Source organism: Pleurodeles waltl, chromosome 6 (genome assembly GCF_031143425.1).
Source record: "Pleurodeles waltl isolate 20211129_DDA chromosome 6, aPleWal1.hap1.20221129, whole genome shotgun sequence".
NCBI lineage: Eukaryota > Metazoa > Chordata > Amphibia > Caudata > Salamandridae > Pleurodeles > Pleurodeles waltl.
Window position 1 is genome coordinate 180,277,510 of NC_090445.1, and position 22,405 is coordinate 180,299,914.

At 42.8% G+C, this 22,405-nt stretch overlaps 1 protein-coding gene across 2 annotated transcripts in view; it reads left to right on the top strand.

The window, feature by feature from the left end:
• NBR1 (NBR1 autophagy cargo receptor) overlaps positions 1-22,405 on the top strand; it is a 751,844-nt gene that overhangs the window by 29,100 nt on the left and 700,339 nt on the right. For both annotated transcript variants that reach the window (XM_069237768.1, XM_069237769.1), the window contains exon 2: positions 6,213-6,324. In XM_069237768.1, the coding sequence (XP_069093869.1) occupies positions 6,213-6,324 (112 nt within the window). The remainder of the gene's footprint in view (positions 1-6,212; positions 6,325-22,405) is intronic.

Sequence of the window (22,405 nt, forward strand, 5' to 3'; positions counted from 1 at the left end):
CTCATCCTCGACGTACCCCGCAACAGCCACATCTCCGCACACCTGAGACACCTGCATTGGCTCCCAGTCAGCAAAAGGATCACCTTCCGACTTCTCACCCACGCACACAAAGCCCTCCACAACAAGGGACCGGATTACCTCAACCGTCGCCTCAGCTTCTACGCCCCCACCCGTCTCCTCCGTTCCTCAGGCCTCGCGCTCGCTGCCGTCCCTCGCATCCGCCGCTCCATGGCGGGTGGGAGGTCCTTCTCCTTCCTGGCAGCCAAGACCTGGAACTCCCTCCCCACCAGCCTCAGGACCACCCAGGACCACTCCGCATTCCGGAGACTCCTAAAAACCTGGCTCTTCGAGCAGCAGTAATCCCCCCCCCCCCTTTTTTTCCCCTAGCGCCTTGAGACCCGCACGGGTGAGTAGCGCGCTTTATAAATATTAATGATTTGATTTGATTTGACTCCTTCCAGGACTGGGAGGAAATGAGCAACTAGTACAGAGGCCCAAACCCACCAGGAACCCTTACTCCTCAGTCAATCATCATCTCAGTCGAGACAGGAAACATACAGGAGTGTGTTGGGAATATCAGTCCTGTTATGGTATCCAGCCTAAGGTAGGTGAAGCTTGCATTTCAGAACTCATGATGGTTACTATCTCTGAAGTGGGACTCACCTCACTGGTAATGATTGGACTAAGGCCAAGGATGTGGAAGTAATGAAAACCTGCAAAGCTATTGTGACCAACTGAAAAACTTGTAGATAGATGAGGAGAAATACATTTTGGACATGTATTTAAGTATCTAATGTAAACTTCAGGCTGTACCACTTGCAGCTATCCTTACTGGACAACAATCTGTCAGTCCTGTTTATAGTGCTCACTGCTACTCCAAGGTGTTTCCTACTAGCTTCTCACTGTATCACTCCCTCACTTCTGATCCTCCAGTGATATCCTGTAGCTCATCCCCTGTCCTTGAATCTTGGCTTGAAATTGCAGGATGTTGCACAATGACTTTTCCCACTGGCCATCCACCTACAGCAACTTTCCTTGTAATGATCCCTACTATTGCGCCACAAATTGATGTTGTTTCTCATCAGCCCATTGTATATGCTATGCCAAGGTACAGGCAGGAATAGTTGCTATAGCATTCCCTGTGAAGCTACAATCTGCGTATAGATTCTAGGCATAAATGAAGTGTCTCTAGCATCTGGGATACTGCTGGTTAAAGCACGCAACCAAGGTAAATCACTAAGCACCAGACTATGGAGTGACCCAGACACAAGTAATGATGATTCACATGCTTTTCACTCTAGAGTGAACCTAGGGAAGAGCTCAAGTGGATTCAGTGTCGGACCTTTTCTGATGGAAAGCTTAAATACTTATAGTGAAAAAAAAGATAAGCATGGATGCTACTGGTAGGACGTCAGAGTACACGGGGTGAGAACAGAAGAGATACTGTGAAACCTCCTCCTCTATAAAAGCATGAAGTGAAGATCAGCCCTGTGATTTCATGCTAGGATGAACACACAATTTAGGCTCTTTTCGCCTATTTCAAGCTATATGTAGATTAATACCACCATGCCCTTTACTAATGTGGATTTGTTAAGGAGACATTGATGAACCTGTGGCATGCTTAATGGAACTGAAGGCTTAAGTGAAGACAACCTGCAAATAAAATACAGGCTGAACTGAAAGCCTGACTAAAAGAAACATAGTATTTAAATACAGTCACATAACCAGAAAGAATGATTTATAATTCTCTGCCCGAGTCATTCACTAGGGAACCGATCAATGATGAAGTCCCACCTTTGTGTCAAGTTGGACAGGGGTCTGAAAATAGTTGAAATTAAAATATTAACATAAGAACTTTGGAAATATGTCTTACAGAAGAAGAGCACAATAAAGATTGTGTGCATAGAAAATTTGGGGAAACTGGTTGGGATAGAGGCAAGCTACTGCAGACAACAGAATGGGATAGTGCATTGGATGTGTAGAAGAAAGGCAACAGGGATAATGGATTTACTCTTCATCCAAGATCTTCATATATAGATTGTAAATGAGGATCTGTAATTTATATGTATGACCTGCAGGATTCTGTACAGAGACAATTAATCCGCACCTGAGACAGTTGCCACTCTTGAGTCTAATTTATTCTACAGTGATATAGTGATGCCTTGAAACAGGCTCAGGCCAAGATTGTGAATCCCTTTGCATTTTAAAAAGAACATGGAAAAAATGTTCACTTTCAGTCAATAAGATTGTGAGCCTTAAAGAAAAACATTGGCTTTGCCTCCAGAATCCAGAAATGCTACAATCCTAAAACTTTGCTCGCATTTTAATTACAGCACTTTACTTTACACCGATATCATCTGCAGTTGGCAACATTATCCCTGAGGGTCTTGAGCATGCAATCATAGCACCACTTTTAATGAAAATAATTCTGACGCTGAGACCCTTCCCATGATGTAAATTAATGTTGCACTAACGTCGTGCCTGAAATCTAACAGGAGCGATACTCTTTCCATTCACACTGCCTCCACCAGAGTCTGAACTTTACCACTCTGAACCATCAAGTCAGATGATCAGTGTCTACAAGATGTAGGGGATATCGAAAGGCCAAGTCATATCTTAAGTAATTTGCCATAAAGGTTCTGCAGTTAACTAGAATAGTGATTAGATATACCTTAGCCATATCTCCATGTGGTCAGCTATCACTACTTTGATGAGGAATTTGTAATTCCTGAAAATAAATGCTCAAAAAATGAATACCTTAAATATATATTAATTGACACACCTTGCTTTAAATAGAATAACACTCTCAAGCTTCCTCACTATGCACTTTGTGGAAGATGAGTTACAGTCTGTGTTAATTGTTCTACAATTTTTTATCTTAGTAATTCATGCAGACATACTAGAACTCTGATACCTTATGTTTTGCCATTCAAACGTAGTATAAGCTAAATAGTCTTGGTTTAAGAATCCTTTCTCTTCTGTCACAGGGTACCCTATTGGATGTTCAAATAATTCCAAGTTCGATTCTACCAACCAGCACAACTTTCGTAAACTCTTTTCTGCATTCCCAATGTTCTCTACAGCCCAGAGAAAGCCTAAATCTGTGTAACAAGGTCTCTGCTGCAGCAACATTGCATCGCAGTTTCACAACAAGGTCGCAGTAAACCACAAGGGAAGTTATGTTCGGATATCTAAGATGGCCACTTTGTTTCCAACACTGTCGGAGTTCAGCACCTGCTGGGAAATGTAGTTCATTGTTAGGGCACTTTTGGCCTTTCCTTCCTCAGTACTACTCCATCGTACTTGCCAAGCTCCATGCGGTAAGCAGTGCCTCCAGACCTGCTTCATGTTAGATGTTAAGGGGCAATCCCTACTTCCACAACCTAACACCCTATCAGACTTCTTATTCATGATTCGAGAAGGTTCCGAAAAGCTACCTTTTCTGAAAGGCTTAGAGAGTTTGCCTCTTATAAGATGTAGTTACTTTAAAGACCTGTTTAGGCCAAGCCTAGGCAGCGTGCAAGAGCTGTGTCTTAACATGTTGTAATCTACATCTGTGGGCTTGCAACATGCCCATCTCACGCCCGTCACTTTCATTCATTCTTTGGCCTGCCTTTCAAAATTCCCTTTATTTCGTAGGTAAATACTTTACGTTTGTCCCGCCTTGAGGCTGCTTTGTTACTGCCTTGGAGACTAACCCTGTTGCTTGGATTATTGCACGATCGCCATATACCTTAGTGGGGCACACTACCTTTTTTCTTTTGCCTTGCCGATTTGCGCTGCCTTGCCGATTGTTTCCTCCTCTTCCTTGTTTTAGGCATGCCGCTCAGGTTCTTTGTGGTGTCTGCGCACAAAGGCTGCAAGCTGGAAAGGGTTTTTTAAAATGTATTTAATATTTTTTTAAAAAAAGGTTCATATAGCGCAAGCTCGATCGGAGGAGCGCTTTAGATGAGGACGTGAAGTTTCATATAGCACCACATCAAGTACCACTTTACAAGTTTAGCAGTTGAAAAATATTTAAACTGGAGCATTTAACACAGAAAAAAAAACACAGAAATCCTCAAAGGGGCTCTCCCGGCACAGTGGGAGAGCCAGTACTACAATATTCACTGCATTCAGGAAACTTGCCCCATAATGCTTTCAGGGGAATTCCTTTTACAAAACATTTTTTGCCCATAACTCACCATGTGGTGGTCCTAGGCCAATGGTACTACCATAAAAACGTTCAGCATGACACGCTCTTTTTGTCTAGGTCATTTCTGGGTCCCCATACAAGATTTGGGGAGGCAAAATAGTAACCTCACCCACTATTCAATGTCTTTTTAAGCTCTCTCATGGCTGGACCTTTTGTTTTATACCTGGGAGTAGTTTGTGTTTTAAGGGCCTTGTTTGTAATAGTGCTGCAGTAGGCCTGAAAATATTTAAGGCACTACGTTCTCTAGGGGCTACATATAGGGTTACACTGCATTACTTTCTGCTGTTCTGTTTTCATTTCATTATGCCCTCTAGGGGCTGACTATATGGTTACATGACCATGTTTCTTACCAATGCTATTTTTATTATGTTGTTTTCAAGGGGCTGTTCTGAGCATTACAATCAAGATAGTACAACATTCGCTGCACTCGGAAACTTGCCGTACAATGTTTTGCGGGGCATTCCTTTTTACAAAACATTTTTGCCCCTAACTCCCCATGTGGTGGCCCTAGGACAATGGGACCACCATCAAAATGGTTGGGGGGACCCCAAAATAATAATAAAAAAGATAAATAATGGCAATATTTTCATTTTTTGCTGCAGATAGAAGAAGAAGGTATATGGAAGTGCTTTAGTTATATGCATGGCCACTGGAATTATGTGGCAGAGAGGACCAAATTATGTGGCAGGGTTGACCAATTTATATGGCAAGAAAAGTCCAATTATGCATTTACAACGCCAATAGCTCTAACTCAAGCAAATGCGAGACCTGTTGCATTGCAAATGCTTGTTGCTTATATCAAAATGTACACTCACATATGCCTATGAAGCAGCTCTGAGCACACAGCCAAAACTATCAATAATAGAAACCTCATAAGCATGGATGTAACTTCACCAAAATGCCAGGAGTAGAGGAAGTGACATCATGAGCCCCTTGACCTTCACTTTCACTCACGCACACATACTTACATATACACACAGATTAATACTTACATACCCTCTTTCACATAAACACATTCTCACCCGCAAGCATGCTCACAAAATACATTTAAAAGCATTTCCACTTATCTCAGCTACCATGGAATGGTATATTCCAGCAAATTGTACCCCATTTTTGTTAAACTAATAATGAATATTATGCTATTATTCACTATTAGTGTAATATAAATTGACAGAAAACAAAGGCAATGGAGCCCCAACTGACGTCCGTAAAGACGAGCTGCCACTGTGTTCCTGGCACTGAATTTGCACCTTTGAAGACAGGGGTCCCAAATGCAGTGCCAGGGGTCGCAAAGGACAAGCTGGGTGACGTTGCTGCTGTCCCCAAAATGACTTCCATGCTCATAAGCATTTACTTTTTAAGCAGCACAGCCAGTGCTCTGTTTTGCTATATAGGAATATATTCTATCTGACTTATTTGGCTGACGGGAGGAAAAAATGGTGGTTGTCCACTTGGGTAAGCGTGGACAGACAGTTCATTTAATGACATTAAAGTGCGTGTGAGCAGATGTGAGTGTTTCCTGGGTCGAGAGTCAGGCTGTATTTCTATCAGAAGTGTTTCTGTGATTGGAAAACAGCCAGAAAATTGTCTTACAGAAGATGGGAAATTTAATTCAATTTATTTGACAGTGTGTTAGTCTTTGATGTTTATTTTTACAGGCAATATCGGTGTTTAGGTTCTGTCCACTGTGGACTTATTTTGGGGTGAAATGTGGGCTGCATATATATATTTTGCTGAAGTATTTTGATTATTATGTCCAGAGCATAACAGTGGCAAAACACATAATGTAAGAAGATAGAGGTAGGCTGTTTCTCTGGAATATACTGATTTCATGGAATAAGAATTCTGATGAATTTGCATTGGGCGTGTGTAGAGAAGGTGAATTAATCTGGCCATTTTTAGTGTTCATATTTAATCCATTATTGCATGGTATTCAAAATTTTAACTGGTAAATCGAGAGAGCTAAAATTATTTGATGTATAAAATAAATATGTATACCTCTTCATTTCTTGTGCAGCCTGAACAACATGGAGCATCCTGTAATCCTGAACATAAATTTCAATGGGGAGTTCCAAAATTTCCAGGTTTCGGACTCGCAAAATACCACCTGGGCAGATGTAGAAGCCATGGTGAGTGGTAGGGCTCATGTAAACTGAACCTTTTAAACTGCATCGCAAGCAGGCTTCCTCTGCCTAACACAATTGGTTTTATTAATCAGACTGTGCATTTTAATTTACAAGTATTTAGACTGTCGAATTAAGGATATGATCTCTGGATTGGTGTCAATTACTTACAAGTTTATGTCATTTTTACATTTCTTTAGAATTTATATATATATTGCACTAAATCAGCTATTCAAAAGTATGAAGTATAACATTTTTCATATTGTGAACTAAGATGATATGGGTCAGGCCTTAGCTGATGATTCTCCCAGGGCTGGACACTGAGATTGACAGTGGATTCGAACTGTATCCCTGATTCTTGAGATGTTGGCTAGTTGCAGAAGTCTTTGCATGTTAAAGGTGTAGGCTGACTACGAGTCTTTGTGGCATGCAGAACAGAAGGAGCGAAAGAATCAGGAGCACTTCTGTTACAGGCAATGACTCTGCCTAGCACAATACAAAACCAAAGCTCTGCTGAGATGAAGGGCGTTTTCACTTTGTCATGTAGCATCTGCCTTTCAATTATAGTAGGATAGGGCAAAAATGCCATGGGTATGCAAATGGAGAGCATCCATGCACTCTCAAAAGTGACTTGACACAGGAAATGGAGTATCTAATTTTATAGACTTGTCTTCACTGATTAAAATGCAGCCCCTACTCCCCAGGCACAACCACGTGGTCCAAGACACCTTAATTTGTTTCCCTGTTTAATAGCCAAGAACAATGTTCCTACAATGTTGCTACTGGACAAGCCTTATGTGGGTATGTGTCCTATTTAGAGGGAGCTACTAAATAGATGATTTGGAAGTTATCTTCACAGAGTGATTAGGACAAGGATTTGATTTTTAAGGTATGTGGTGGACAGGTAGGATTTTGAACTGATATTAAGTAAATGTAGCCGAAGGACCACTCTGAAAAAAACTGTGAGAGAGAAAATGCAGTGACGAAACTGAGTTATGGTTGAGATGTAAACTAATTCCCTATCACCTTAACACACTCCACATGCAAAGTAGAAGTTTTTACATATCTACACTATGGTTAAAGTGGTGGTGTGTTTTAACGTTGTTCCTCTGAGCGTTTCATAATCCTCTGTGCCACTACCACCAACCCGAGGCATCTAAAGAACTACCGAGGTTCTACCCTCAACATTAGACAGTCCCCAAGGGAAGAAACGCCACTGTGGAGGCTAGAGAGACTGGCTAAAGAGACTAGAGGAGTGGTGATGCTGTGGCTTAGCTCCTGAGTGCCACACCAGTCACTCTTGCAAATCTATCCCAGTGATGATCCAACACAGCAGAAGAGCCTAAGGTTCCCCCCTTGATCTGCAGCAGCCCCGGGTAGCAGAGCAAACCCGAAAGACTTGTTGAATGCCACCAAAGAGGTAAGGCTGCATTACCGGAGGGAAGCGCCGACGCTGCAGCCAGGCTGCTGGCTGCTCCCCCAGCCACCTGCTTGTATCTGCCCCACTACTAACGCAACACAGCCGCAGCACCAGAGGGAGCTCTCCCTTGACCTGCTGCAGGCTCAGGGAGCATATTAACTCTCAGAACCGGGCTGAATGACACTGAGGCAGTGATGCGGATGGACCGGAGAGAGGGGTCGGCTCTGTGTATTGGCTGCTGAGTGCTGTGCCAACAGCGATTGGCACTCACACTTCAGATTTAACAGCCCTGTGTGCTCGGCACTCACAGTCAGTATAATCTGGGGCCGCGAATATCCGGCGGTGAACTGGATTGAAGGGAGCCTGGGGAGGGGATGGGGTAGAGGGATGACGAGGAGGAGTAGGAGGAGGAACCGAGTTGGTGTGGTGCACATTAATCCCTTACAGGATGCAGGGTGGATTTAGTAGAAGACTCGTGCTGGCCCAAGAAACAGAACATGTCTAGATAAAGGTTAAAACTTTACCCTTCCTGATTTTAGGAGAACACACTAACTGGCCAGGTAATTTAAAGGAGCTGCGAGTCAAGCCCGTTTTGAATCCAACAATAGGTGAGATCTATGGGATTAGAGTCTGTGGGCCACAGCTATATAAGATGTGGCACCCCTTCCACGATTCATGACAGTGAGCCTGCCTGCCTGCCTTCCTAGAGCTTGATAATCACCAGAAGTTGATGTTTAAGATGAGATCATTACAACTATGAAGTTGTTGGCTGTTTAATCCATTTCCCATGCAAAGGGATTGTGAAACCGTGCAGTAGGAGCAGTACAACTCTGGAAGCCTGGCTCACCTCAGTCATTAGAAAACAAGCAGAGGCAGAAGCATATGCAGTTGAGAAGTGAGACAGCTGGAGCTGGCCTGAATCTATTCCCAAGCAAGATGAGAAAATCGCAAGCAGCAACACCTGCTCAGCATAATAAAATTAACAAGTACACTAAAACCACAGGAAGAAAACCAGATGATATAACTGCCCCTGAAGATGTTCCAGAAGCACAGATCATCCTGGCACAGATTTTTAAGGTCATGTGATCTATCCTAGAAACGCATGTTGGCAGAGTGGCGAGAGAGGTCGGGCTACTTTGCCCAGAATTCAGAAAGATCGGAAAGGGAGCCACCGAAGCTGAAGCACAGCTCTCTACCACAGAAGACAATATGAAGGCTCTATCCCTGGATGTTATGCGCCTAAAAGAAAAAGTGGGTAATCTGAAACACAGAGTAGAAGAGGCAGAGGGGCAGATCACGGATGCTACTCATCTGGGTGCCTGAGGGTGCAGAGGGAGCCACATCGAAATGCTTTTTGTCCACCTGGCTACCAGTGGTCTACCAGGTTGCTGGTAGAGGTACTATCCACATGCTTTGTTACTGGGCCAATAAATCCCTGACGACAGGACCCCTCCTAGGGTCCCACCAAGACTACTAACTGCTAGACCGGCATGAAAGTAAAGGTGAAAGGGATGTTGAAAGTGAGAGATATTCTATCCCAGAGAAGACCCTCCTGAGACTCTGGACCATGATGCTGAGTGAAAATTATATAGTTCACGTGTTGAAATGTTTGATTCCTTCAATCCTGGGAATAGCTGGAAGAATAAGGGGCTAATATCAGTACTTACTTGGAGATTGCATACGTATTTAAATCTAACTTAGCTGGGTCGGCCATATTAGGATACTCACTTATGATTTGAAAATAGTTTGGAGTGTGCTAGGGCCACAGGGCCATACACCGTGAAATATGTAGTATATATTAGAGAAGAATGATAGATGCATCAATTTTAGAAGTTTAGGGGGGTTGAGGATTTAGTTTGTTTCTGTATACAATATTTGTGTTCATATTGTCTACAGTAGTAGCTCCCAACCTTATGACTTCTGTTGACCCCCACTTTTTTCATTACTGGAACCCAGGGACCCCCACTAAATCATTGCTAGATGTTGAGGACTCCCGCCTAAACATGGTCACCTATATGAAATGCAAAACAATACACACAAAAATACAGAAACGAGCATTCATCAAACATATACATAAATGATAAGACATTTTGTTTAATTTGCAAACAAAGATAAATAAAAAATAATGTTAATAGGAAGATTGGAGCTTTTCTAAATTCAGTTGATGCCGCACACCATCCATACTATGTTTGATGCACCTGCACTGCTCCCACAAATCATTCTAAAGATACTAATTTCAATTTTAGCCTCCAATTTCAAATTCCTTGACATTTACTTTACGTTGTAAAATGTTCAGTTGTACATTTAGCCACTTTATTTATATACAATTTATTAATCTGTTAGTGTTATTTAACTTTCTAAGTATTTGCAGACCCCCTGAGGAGGCGTCGCAGACCCTCAGGGGTCCACAGATCAGAGGTTGGGAACCACTGGTCTACAGCAACATATGAGTGTCTCTAGAGAGTACAACGCAATATGTTAATCCCCCCCCCTCCCCTTTAACAGAAACAGAAGACACCTTTTGAAATACTTTCCTGTAATGTCAGTGGCCTTAATAATAAAATTAAGAGAGGGGCAATATTTCATTATCTCAAGAGACCGTCACTACCCTAGTGTTATTTCAAGAAATGTCCTTACTGTGCAATAGGTGTCGCTTTCCATCCTGCAGAGTAAATAATAGAGTTTACTACGCTGGTTACACAAATGCTTCAAGAGGCAAAGATGTTCTCTCGCACAAGCATTTTCCATTTCAAGTTATGAAAACACACTGGAACAACCTAGGTAGGTTTTCTGTAATAAAAGCAAGGTGGGAGAAGCGTGTTAGTCTATTGTATCGATCTATGCCCCACCTACTCTAATAGACTATACACTAAGAGCATTTACAAAAGAGCTTGCTTCTTCAATTCCAGGCAGGACAGACCCTAGTGGGTAGGCACTTTAATTCTGTCTTGGACCCTGAAACTGACACAAGAAGCACTCATGCTCCATGTGAAGCTGACATACTAAATGCATGGTCTTGCCTTTCTTGGGCACATGGCAGGTGATCCACCCACACACCAAAGAATATACATTTTATTCTCACTCTCAATAATCCTCATCTAGGATAAACTAGTTTTTCCGATGTGTGGCAGACATGACGAGACTGGTAGTAGCTCAGATCCTTCCACGAGCCCTAACTGACCACACACGATATGGATTAAGTTTAAACGAACAGGTCACGGCAGACTGGTCTATGGAAACCGAGCTCTTGCTGATTGCGAGATGCTGCCTTTGATGAATTTCTTAAAATGAAGATTCTTGAGCAGGTCCTGTGCCAGCTCCCCTGCAACAGGTCTCCCTGACTGTTGCCACATTCCGCATTAACGCTGCTGACTGCTGTTTGACCTCTCTCTTCACCTGTACCTGCCTCTCATCTCTGCTCCTTGCTCTTCCTCTCAGCCTTTTCTGCTGCTTTTTCTCAGATTCTGCCTCTCTGCCTTTCATCTGGCCTTTCCTTACTGCCTCCTTGCCTTGCATTTCTGCCACTTTTTCCTAACATTTTTCAGCTGCTTTCCTCAGCTTCTGCCTTTCATCTCTTCCCTTCACCTTGCAATTCACTTCTGCCTGTCATTTCGGCCTTTCATTTCTGCCCTTGCCACACGCTTCCTGGCTCTTTCCCTCCTCTCACCATGCATCGCCTCTTCCCTCCCCCGGGACCTACTTAATGGAGGCAACCGCATGGGCGCGCAGAGGGTGCACCGCTGGTGTGCCAATGGTGCGCCAAAGGAAAGCCCATCTGTGCCCGGACCGTGCCCAGTGCCAGGAACCCTGGCCCTCCCACCACCCTCTGCTACACCGCAGAGGAGCTCTGTCCCCTGGACCCTGGGTGACGCTGCAGCTTCTCCTGAAATGCTTCTCCTGAAATGCAAAGCTGTCAGCCACACAGGACCCTGCGCCACACCTACTCTGAAGGCCACGAACACCCCAGAATTGCTCCAGTGCACCCTGCTCAATGTACGACACCATCACCTCCCTCTCCCCCGATGTGGCTTTCATCACAGAAACCTGGCTAAACCACTCCTTGAACCCTGACATAGCCACCACAACTCCTGATGGCTACAAGATGATACAGTGGGACCACACCAATAAAAACCGCACCAGCATCACCATCATCTTCAAGAACGATGCATTGCCACCAAAGGCAACCCTGCACCCCTCATGGAACACCTCTCTTTCCAGCTACAAACTGATGCCTAGACAATGATTAGAGGCACCCTTGCATACAGACCCCCTGGAACCTCAACCGGTCCTCTGCGTCGCCATCCTGAATGTCATTGCACTGCTAGTCATAGACTCCAACCACCTCATCCTGCTGGGTGACCTCCATTTCCACATCGACAACACCAACTCCACCACCCTCGAACAAGAGCAGCATAGGCTTCGGCCAACTGGTCACCGAACCCACACACACAGAGCCTTACACACATTCAACACCATGTTCATCTTCAGTGACAGAGTCAAACTAAGCTATGTCACAGAACTCACGTGGTCCGACAACATCATCCACTTCACCATCTGCGGCGCACAGTATACCAGCACCGAATACCACAGCCTGAACCACCACAACTAGAGCAAGGTAACAAACAGTGAACACAGGCCCTCAGCACTTCCCAACCCAAGACCTCATATGACATTGAACAGGCCGCCCAGAGTTTCTCCACCTGGATCACCGAATTCACCAACAGTCGCCCCGCTGAAGCCTGCCAGAACAAGAAAACTTCAAGACAACCCCGCTGGTACACCGCAGAGCTTAGAACCACCAATCGCAGATGCTACTGACTCGAGAACCAATGGCAAACCACCAGGAACCCCTCCTACAGAGCTGTCCACAAAGCAGCCCTCAGCACCTACCACTGGCAAATCAAGGAAGCCAAGAGAGCAACCATCACGATGCGCATCGAGCCAGCAGCCAACCACACAAAAGAACTATTCAGAATAGTCAAAGAATATTCCAACCCGACTATCCACCCATCCCAAGAACTCTGCAGCACTCTCTTGGACTATTTCCACATTAAGATTGCCACCATCTACAACAGCTTCCACCACTACCCCACAGTCCTTAACCTCAACTCTCTTGACCTTCCACGGCTCACCAACAGAGCTATCACCACATGGGCACCGCTCACCACCCAAACCACCTAGGCCATTATGGCGTCCATCCACTCCCGGGCATTAACTGACCCATGTGCCCACCACCTGTTCAACCTCAAGCCCCACAACATCAGCACCGAACTTACCAGCATCCTCAACACCTCCATCACCACAGCAGTATTCCCAGACAAATGGAAACACATAGAAATCAGACACTTCCTAGAGAAACCCTCCTCTGGCCCCCTCCCCCCAGCTAACTAAAAAATTACCGACCTACTTCTCTACTCACCTACCCTGCCAAAGTACTTGAAAAGGCCATCAATCAACAGCTCACCGAATACCAGGAACAAAACAACCTATTGCACATCTCCCAATCAGAATTCCGTTCCAACCACAGCACTGAGACTGCATTCATCATAGCCACTAATGACATCAGAGCCCTCCTTGATTACGGGGAAAAGGCTGCCCTGATCATCCTTGACCTATCAGCTGCATTCGACACAGTTTCAGTTTCGGCTCCTTTCGTTCAGTCTTATCTTATCAATATTATACCGCAAGTACGCTTCCTGTAATATCGTCAGACGATACTAACGGAAGCGTACTCGCGGTACACAATATATGTTGGAATAAAAAATAATGGCAACACACTACATTTATATCTTAAAAACTACAGAGTATTACCACTGATTGAACCAAAGGAGCCAATACAGACAAGAAAAGAATAGTATAGCAACGAACTTTAAGGACTAAGAGGAAATAAACAGAAAGATACAAGAAAGGCGTCTACAGCCCTGACGAAGTCACGGGGTACACCCCTAACGAAACACGTGTTGGCGGCAATTGGCAAGTGATGGCTGAAATACATGGCTGAAACACAAGAAACGAAGAATAAAGATGGACTTTGAAGCGGACGTTTGTTGGATGTGTGCCTTATATTTATAAAATTCCCTCATATGGATCGCCTCATTCCTTGTAGGATGTACTCAGAGCGTCCCGCTGCCTCCCTTCACCTCCAAACCCAAGAACCTCATATGCGGTATACCCCTTACCACACCGTTCTGTATCTACATAACCCCTGACCAATGTTGTTAGATCCCACGAACTTAACATCATCTCCTACGCAGACAATACACAGCTCATCCTCTTGCTCACTGAAGAGACCCCCTCCACCACCAGAACTAACATCTGCAACGCCATGACCAATGTAGCCGAGTGGATGAGAACAAACTGCCTCAAAATCAACTCCAACAAAATGGAAGTGTTGAGCTTTGTGAGGAACACATCCATATGGGACCACAACTGGTGGCCAGCTGAACTCAGACCCCTCCCCCTCTAACAGACCACTCACAACCGCTGCATCATCCTCAAAAGGGATCTGACCATGAAGCATCAAATCAACGCAGTTGCCTCCTCCTGCTTCCACACTCTTCGCATGATCTTCAGAATCTTCAGATGGATCCCAATCAACACCAGGAATATCGTCACCCAGGCCCTTGTCACCAGCCACACTGACTATGGCAACACACTCTATGCCAGCAACTCTACCCAACTCCTCTAAAGCCTCCAGCCCAGTGGTTCCCAACCTTTTGACTTCTGTGGCCCCCCACTTTATCATTAGTAGAACCTGGGGACCCCCACTGAATAATTATTGGAATCTTGGGACCCCCCCCGTCCCCCCTCCCCCACTGAGTCATTCCTGAAAAGCTCGGGACCTAATCTGTTAATAATATTTAATTTTCTGAGCAGTCGCGGACCCCCTGAAGAGGCTTCGCGGACCCCCTGTAGAGGCTTCGCGGACCCCTAGGGGTCCCGAACCACAGGTTGGGAACCACTGCTCCAGATCATACAGAATGCAGGAGCCCTAAACATACTCACACCCCCCTCCTCTCACCTGGGAAACCTCCACTGGCTCCCCTTCCAGAAGAGATGCCTGTTCAAGCTCCTGTTGCATGCCTACAAAGCCCTCCCTGATCAAGGTCCAGTATACATCAACCACCGACTGAGTGTCCATCAACCTGCCAGACGCCTGCGCTCCTCATCGCTGGCCTGAAGAAACTCAAGACCTAGCTCTTTGACGGAGACCTCGCACCCAGATACCCACAGGGGTGACAGCGCTGTGTTCTACAAATACTGATTGATTGATTGATTGATTGATTGGCTGATTACTTTGAAATTAACAGAGACACAGTTGATTTCCCAACTATGCCATGGGTGGCACTAGTGGGGGTTATGAGGGGCCAGATAATGTTGTACCATACAACTGCTATGATGAGAAGGCCTAAAAAACCTTTGGAGATAAAGAGTGGACATGTATAAGGCTGAAAGGGAGACATAAGATTGAAATGATTATCTAAGTTAGAAACGAAGTATCTGTCGATCTGACAGATCCTGTTGGACTCTGCTTGTTCAACAAGACAATATAAAATTTATGAGGCCAGGGATAAGGCAGAAAATTACTACATTGGCTAGCAAACAGAGATCAGGAGCTTAGGGAAGCTTCCCAGTATGCGCTCTTGCATATCACAAACTCCCACAGACTCTAAATCAATTGCTCAAGAATTTGCATTTTACTACTCTCACTTACATGCACGGCTACCGACTATCTCAGCTGGGCAAGATAAGCTGATTATAGAATATGTGATAGTACAAAGCTTTCCACAGTATGGATACCCGCTGGAGGTCTTTAAGAAATATGCATCCCACTGGACTGTTCTTCTCTTGATAATGTATCTGAAAGCTCTGGAGTACACTGAATTGCCATATGATTTGTGAGGGGCCATAATTTCAGTAATCCTACAGCCAGGAAACTGTCTGACAGATGTGAATCATATAGGCACATTTCCCTAATTGGTAAGATCCTTGCCAAAGTGTTACCAAACAGACTGGTAAAGATAATTAGAACTCTAATACGTACAAATAAAAAAATGGATTTATGCTGGGACGCAGTACTTGCCACTGTCACAGATTCCTTAATAATATCATGCCACTCTCTACGGAGGTGGAGGAACAGAGGGCTCTGATTTCCATAGATTTCAAAAAGGCCATTTCTATTTTGTCTGCTGGACAGCATGAATTTTGAGCCCCTTTTCCATAGATGAGTGTTGGTACTTTACTCTAGGCCATGAGTGAGGGTCAGAGTGAAAATGGAGTTGTCTGTTCCTTTTGCCATTTAGGGGATACCTGACAGGGCTGCCCCCAATCACCTCTCCTGTTAGCCCTGATTATAGAACGCTTGTAGATGGGTTAAATGTAATGCTCAACTGAGCGGTGGATGGGAAGCACAGAAGATAGAATATCATCATTCACTGACATTATCCTGATTTATTTCACTGACCCAGAGACCCCCCCCGACTCGACTGATGTAAATTTTACATGCGTGTGGTAATGCAGCAGACCTGAAGGTCAATTGGAAGAAGTTAACAAACATCCCATTAGTGATTATACTTAAAGACAACCACTAATTTACAGTGGGCTGGGAAGCATTTTAAGTATATAGTCATGCTTATAGCCACCATTAGAACCATAAAATTAGGGGAGATCGGCAGGGTTATTCTGCAGACATTGATATGTGATATATGCAAACCTAATACGAATCTTATGTATCACTTAAAGTCAAGACACTGTACTTGCTGTGTTGCAGTCGATTATGCATTATTGACGTGTGATCAAATGTACTGTATTAATAAATGTTAAATACAGAGTGTTATAAAAAATAAGTGGTGCAAGTAAGTGTTGGCAAGTGAATTTTTGTTTGGGGTGGACAAATGTCCATCTCAAAAGATTGTATTGTATTGTATTGTTATGGTATTTATATAGCGCTTACTACCCCTGATGAGGTGTTGAAGCACTTTTTGGCGAGTAGCACGCTACTCCGGAACCCAAAAGGAATTAGTGGTGGATTAGTATAGGGAAATAGGAGTTCAGTTTTAGTATTATTAAGAGTTAATTTGAGCCGCGGATATGTGAGTTTGTTAGTTGGATTGACTGGAGTAATTGAGGTGTAGAGGAGGGAAGAAACCAGAAGTGTTTATTGGGAGTTTATGGTAATAGCATTTAGGCTTGGGATGAGTAAAGGGGGGATGGAGGAGGGAAGAGTCTGTGGAAAGGGTTAGAGAGATCATAGTAGCAGGGTGAAATAAATGAGGGAGAATTGAGTACGGTTGTTTGGGAGATCATGGTAGTAAAGTGAGGTTTTGGGTGCTTTAGATGTGGAAGGGGAGGGAAAAGCTTAAGCAGGGTTATTTAGGAGATGATAAGGTCACTACCTGGTAAATGTCACACATCTAGTAGAGGTACAACCCAATGTGCCCCAACAAAGGGCACTTAGATAAAGAATATTCTTGATGGGGATTATTCAGGAACACTGACATGGGTAGGCTAAACAAGGGGATACCTTAATTTGGCAAATAGTTGCAAGGAGTATCTCAGGCCCATTTGTCATAAGGGGGCACAACCACCTTTTTCTAGGGCCTTTACATACAAGGAATCTAAAGTTCTGACTAGGGGAACCGTACGCACATCACATATATATATATATATATATATATATATATATATATATATATATATATATATATATATATATATATATATATATATATTTACACTATTTTATAGGGGCACACTGTAAAAAGTATTTTCACTGATTTCCCACTTGATTAGATTAGGGTTATGTAGGTCCTGATGAATTGACACCGACTCCTCCTGAGAAATAATGGCAAGAAACATGTTGATCCCATAATTAAACAAACAGACCACTTATACCCGAAGAGTTAAAGTCTTGGTTTTTAATCTTGACATGGATCACCCCTCAGAATAAATAACATTTAAGGAATCCATAACTAATTTTAAATTCCTTCAAATCTACCATACATTAACCTGTGTCAGATCTATAAGGACATGCGCCTGTGATCAGGCCGTGTCACAAACGCCGAGAAAAGACCTCCATCAAAGTGCTCCTTGATGGTGGCCTGTTGGGTATTGTACCGCCAACTTAATATGGAGCATGACCCTGTGATGAAACATGTCAGTTCAGTGGACATGGGTCTGTGCATCCCGAAAAAGAAATCTCTTGTGGTCTGAGGGGCAGATGTTTACAATTCTACATTTGTGTCCTTTTTCTTGAACATCACACTGTTTCATATACTGTATATTTATGGAGGATATGTGATGGATGAATAATTACTCTTTTTCCCTTCATTATTTACTAAATGCCACATTTATGCCTGGCACCAGCTAGTGGGTGACTCCTGGGAACTCCATAGCAATTGAGTAAAAGTTCTCAAGGGCAATTCTAACCACCTTCTCAGTAGTTCCCGCATCCCTTACTGAAACAAGCTGAAATACCATGTGCCAAGTCACTTTCGAGATGTTGAAAGTTTTTGGTCACATTCTAGTTTGAAGCTGGCCATGTACCTACAACAAAGTAGGAGATATAACTCTGATAGAACAAAGGCAGAGTCCTACAGGCCTCAAACAGGGAATAAAAAAGAGTTGTCCTGGCATCCTGTTATCTCCCTTTCAAGTGTGCCAAAGTGTTACATGTGGCTCAGACTTGTCTGGCAGGATTTGACAGTGTGGTTTCAAAAGAATCTCCATACCTCTCACCCTGGTTATTGTGCTGAGCGCAGAATAGTCATCTCTACCTATTCAGGTAAATATATATTGTAGCTCCTGGAAGGAATTTCACAACTTTTTCACTTCTCGTTCACATCAAGTATTAGTCTGGGCAGTTGCCAAAGAGCTATTGCAAATAACCTCAAGCAGCTTCAGGTAGTGTAAGGGTAGGATTCTAAAAGTTATATTTCCCAAATATTTAATAACAATCTGACCTTTCCATTAGATTGAATTTTTTAATTAATAGAAAACTAAGTCTGAGAAGGGAGGCTGTAGCGTGTCCAGGTCAAACGTTATAAAGTATTTAATGTATATAATGACATTTCATATGTGTCTGCTGTTGCCTTACAAGTGACAGTTGTTTTGGAACTGGGGATGTGCAATTTCTTAATGTCACACATGTTCTAGTCTTAAATACTATAGACCCTACCTTGTTGCTACCAGGGTGTGCTTAGGGGTGACATTTAATATCTAAAATCATATTTCCCTACCTGTCAAAAAGGTGGTTTCAACAATCTCTGCAGCAGGGTTCAAGCTGCTTCTGTCAGGCTACACAGGGCATGCCTGAAGCCATGTCTTTACTGCCAGTGTAGTAGATGGCAAAATAGGTGCCGCAGTCCACACGTGACATTCAACTTTCCTTACCATGAGTGTACTATGGCCTTATAAGAAAGGGTAGTGTGGCTTTTGGGTTTTGAGCCAATTTCAACATGTTTTAGGGGTTAAAGCATCTATGCTGTGCACTGGAGAGCAATGTCCCCCTATTAGAGTTCAAGATTAACAGAAGGCGAGTCCAAACAAATTAAAAACTGAGGGTAATCACCTAAAAAGGGGCTCTTTGCAAAGGTAACCAGTAGTATCTTTACTTATTGTGGGGAGTTTCTTGGCTAATTTTTAAAACAGTTTCCTGACTGACCCTAGTGATTTGTGAACACCAGCTGCGCCTGATGACATTTGAGAAATGGTTGTCATTCTCATGAACATGGTCCAGCAATTCTTAAATCGTAAGTGGTAGCAATTAGCATGCTGTTCAATGACAATGTGTTTGTCCATTGGATTGTGCATATTGTTTTTTTACTCTGTAAAATATCATTTTCCCAGGTTCTCAAACAGAAACCCAGGTTCACTTGGTTACAGCTTCTTATTTTTCTTCGAGATATATGGAATTTTAATCACTTTTAACAGCAGCCAACTCGTCCCTACAGTTTTTGCTGTGCATAGATTTTGAACTAGAGTTTCATTTGAACCAGAAGCCCTCTAAGCCAATCAATGCATAGTTTATTCTCCAAACCAAACTTCCTGAATCAGTTCACAGAACTAATTATGAAGCTACACATAGAATTAACCCTTTAAACACCAACGTTTTTTTACCTGACAGGTGTAGGTCAGTGCAGGACAGCATACACTCGACTGCAGCATAACATAGTGCAGTAGTAGGCGATGAAATGCCTAACCAAGACAGGCTCCTTATATTCACCTCCCATAAAAAAGGAGGACACAGAGATATAAGAAAACACCCATGATTACAAACATTAAAAACTACGAAGGCGGGAGCCACTTCTCACAGCACTGTCCTGCTCATCACACCCTCTAGCCCTATACAGAGAGAGAATAGGCAGAGCAGCATAGCACAAAAATTTCAAAATGTAAAGAAAACATTAAGCAGGGAGCCTACCACGTAACAAACAGTGCAAGACATGCAACAGCGAATTTTGCCTTGAAAGGTTTCCTTAGAACTGGGACACAGAAAGCATAGAGAGCAACAAACTTGGAGTGTGCAAACAGACAAGAGCACAAGCACAACTGTTGGTTCCACGGTTCTCCACCGACACTTCACACACTTTTCACCTAGCTTGTTATGCCGCTGTTCATCTATCCTGTCACTTCAGTGTCTTCTTATAAAAGGTGAATTGGACCATCATTCCTTTAAATTAAAGTAGCATTTTAGTTGGCCAGGTACAAGGTTTGCTTTAGCTTAATGCCTTAAAATCATTGATATACACAAAAGGACAACGCAGTATGCTCTTGTAGGCTTGGGTGCAAATATAGGAAAAGTAAAGATGCCAACAAGGGGCTTATTTGAAACTGAATATTTATGAGCTAATTTCTTAGCAGTTCTCAGATGTCCAAATGTAGCATCACAAATAAATTAAGCAGGTTGCTTGATATAATATAAATCAACTAAACATATTGACACAGCAGGTGTAAAGAATAAATAGACTTATATTTCAAGAACATAATAATATCAAAAATTGGCACTACAGGGGTTCACAATCTGACATTCCGTAATTTATTCATTCAAGATCATCTTCACCAAAGGTCAATGTATATACAGCCCACTCAATACCATAGTGTGAAACTGTTCCCAAACGCAACGGAGATCCAGAGCTCACAATCAAAATTGAGATATTAGTAATAAGTTCAGGGCAAAAAAAAAATCATAAAAATGTTACTAGACCTGCAGGTCGAGTAACTTGAATAATATACTCGTCTACCTGTAATGTACTTGACCCGTAAATTGGTCTGATGTTGTGTGATCCTAGGCAAATATTTTATTTTACAGAGTCCCCTTTTTCTTTATTCTCACATTTGAGTGCACCTTCAAATATGTGAGATCAGCATTTTTACAGTAAAAAAAAAAAAGAAAAACTCTTTTGTTTGATAAAATAGATTAAACGTTTGCTCCATGTATAATAAGAATCTAGCCCACATACAGGGTACGCATGTTCCATGACTTGCCTCTTCGTTTACTAACAGCTTTGCCATCAGAGCAGGAGTGTATCAAAATTTATGCTTAAACTCTCACTTTTAATAAAGATATAACTAAAGCATGATGTGGTAGCGCACTGTTATTTACAGACAGTACATTTTCAAGAAATGTCCAAAAACCTTCAGACTAATTTGCAGCTTTACTGATAAAACTGCATAGTGTATCAACAATAATCTGTGAAAATTGGGTTTCAGAAGACCTATTTATCATTTGCACATCAACAAGTAAAGTGTTCTGATTTGTTTTCATCCTATTAAAATACTTCTTTCATCACACAGTAGTACAAAAAATGGGCTTTCACAACTGATGAAATATATTTTGAAATGTTTGTACTGGTAACTTAGTTATTTACATGTTGTGTGCTAGGAAACACCTGACACCCTACAGCCTTTCATTTCACACTCTTTGTACAGCAGGTCAACAGTTCACCTTACAAAATCCTGAAACTCTGCAGTCAAATGGAAAAGTAATTTTAAGAAGGCAAACTTGACTTTTAAACTTTTGTTTTCTGAAGACAGAGCAAATGTGGCAAGATAAGAACGAGATTTAAAGGCATTTTTATTGCTCCATCTCTTTGTGACAGAACAAAACACATGTTCTTTGTCAACTCGCCAGAAGGGCCGAGTAGGTTTTAAAAATAGTTCTACCTGATAAAATATGACTCGCCATAGAGAGTGGGCAAGTAGATTTTTCGAGGCCTCAAGCTGGGTTATGTGTCGATGTTTCTGTCCTGGTTGTAAAAATCAGTGAGACCATCTTCAGGACTTGAAATTCAAATTGAGAAAAAAGACCCCTTAAGTGTTGTACTTTCAAGAGAATGCTATGAAGTCCAAAATCCAGACTGTATCCAAAATCATGAAACGTTAAGCTGGATGCAGGTTCAGGGCCCAAAGATTCTAATTTAGAAGGTTCCAAGCACACAAACGGGTCATAGCAGTAAGGCTGACAACAAGTTAATAGCTAAAATGGGACACTTCGTCTCCACAACGCTGAGCAACAACACCGTCTCAACTGGCGTGTGGGATTGGTTATCTGACGTCAGTTGAGATGATGTTGCCGCTTGACGTTGTGGATACAAAACTCGTTCTCTAAAATTAAACTCTGATAAAAGCGAAGTTCTTTTCCTTGGTACATGCACTCCGCCTCCCAGC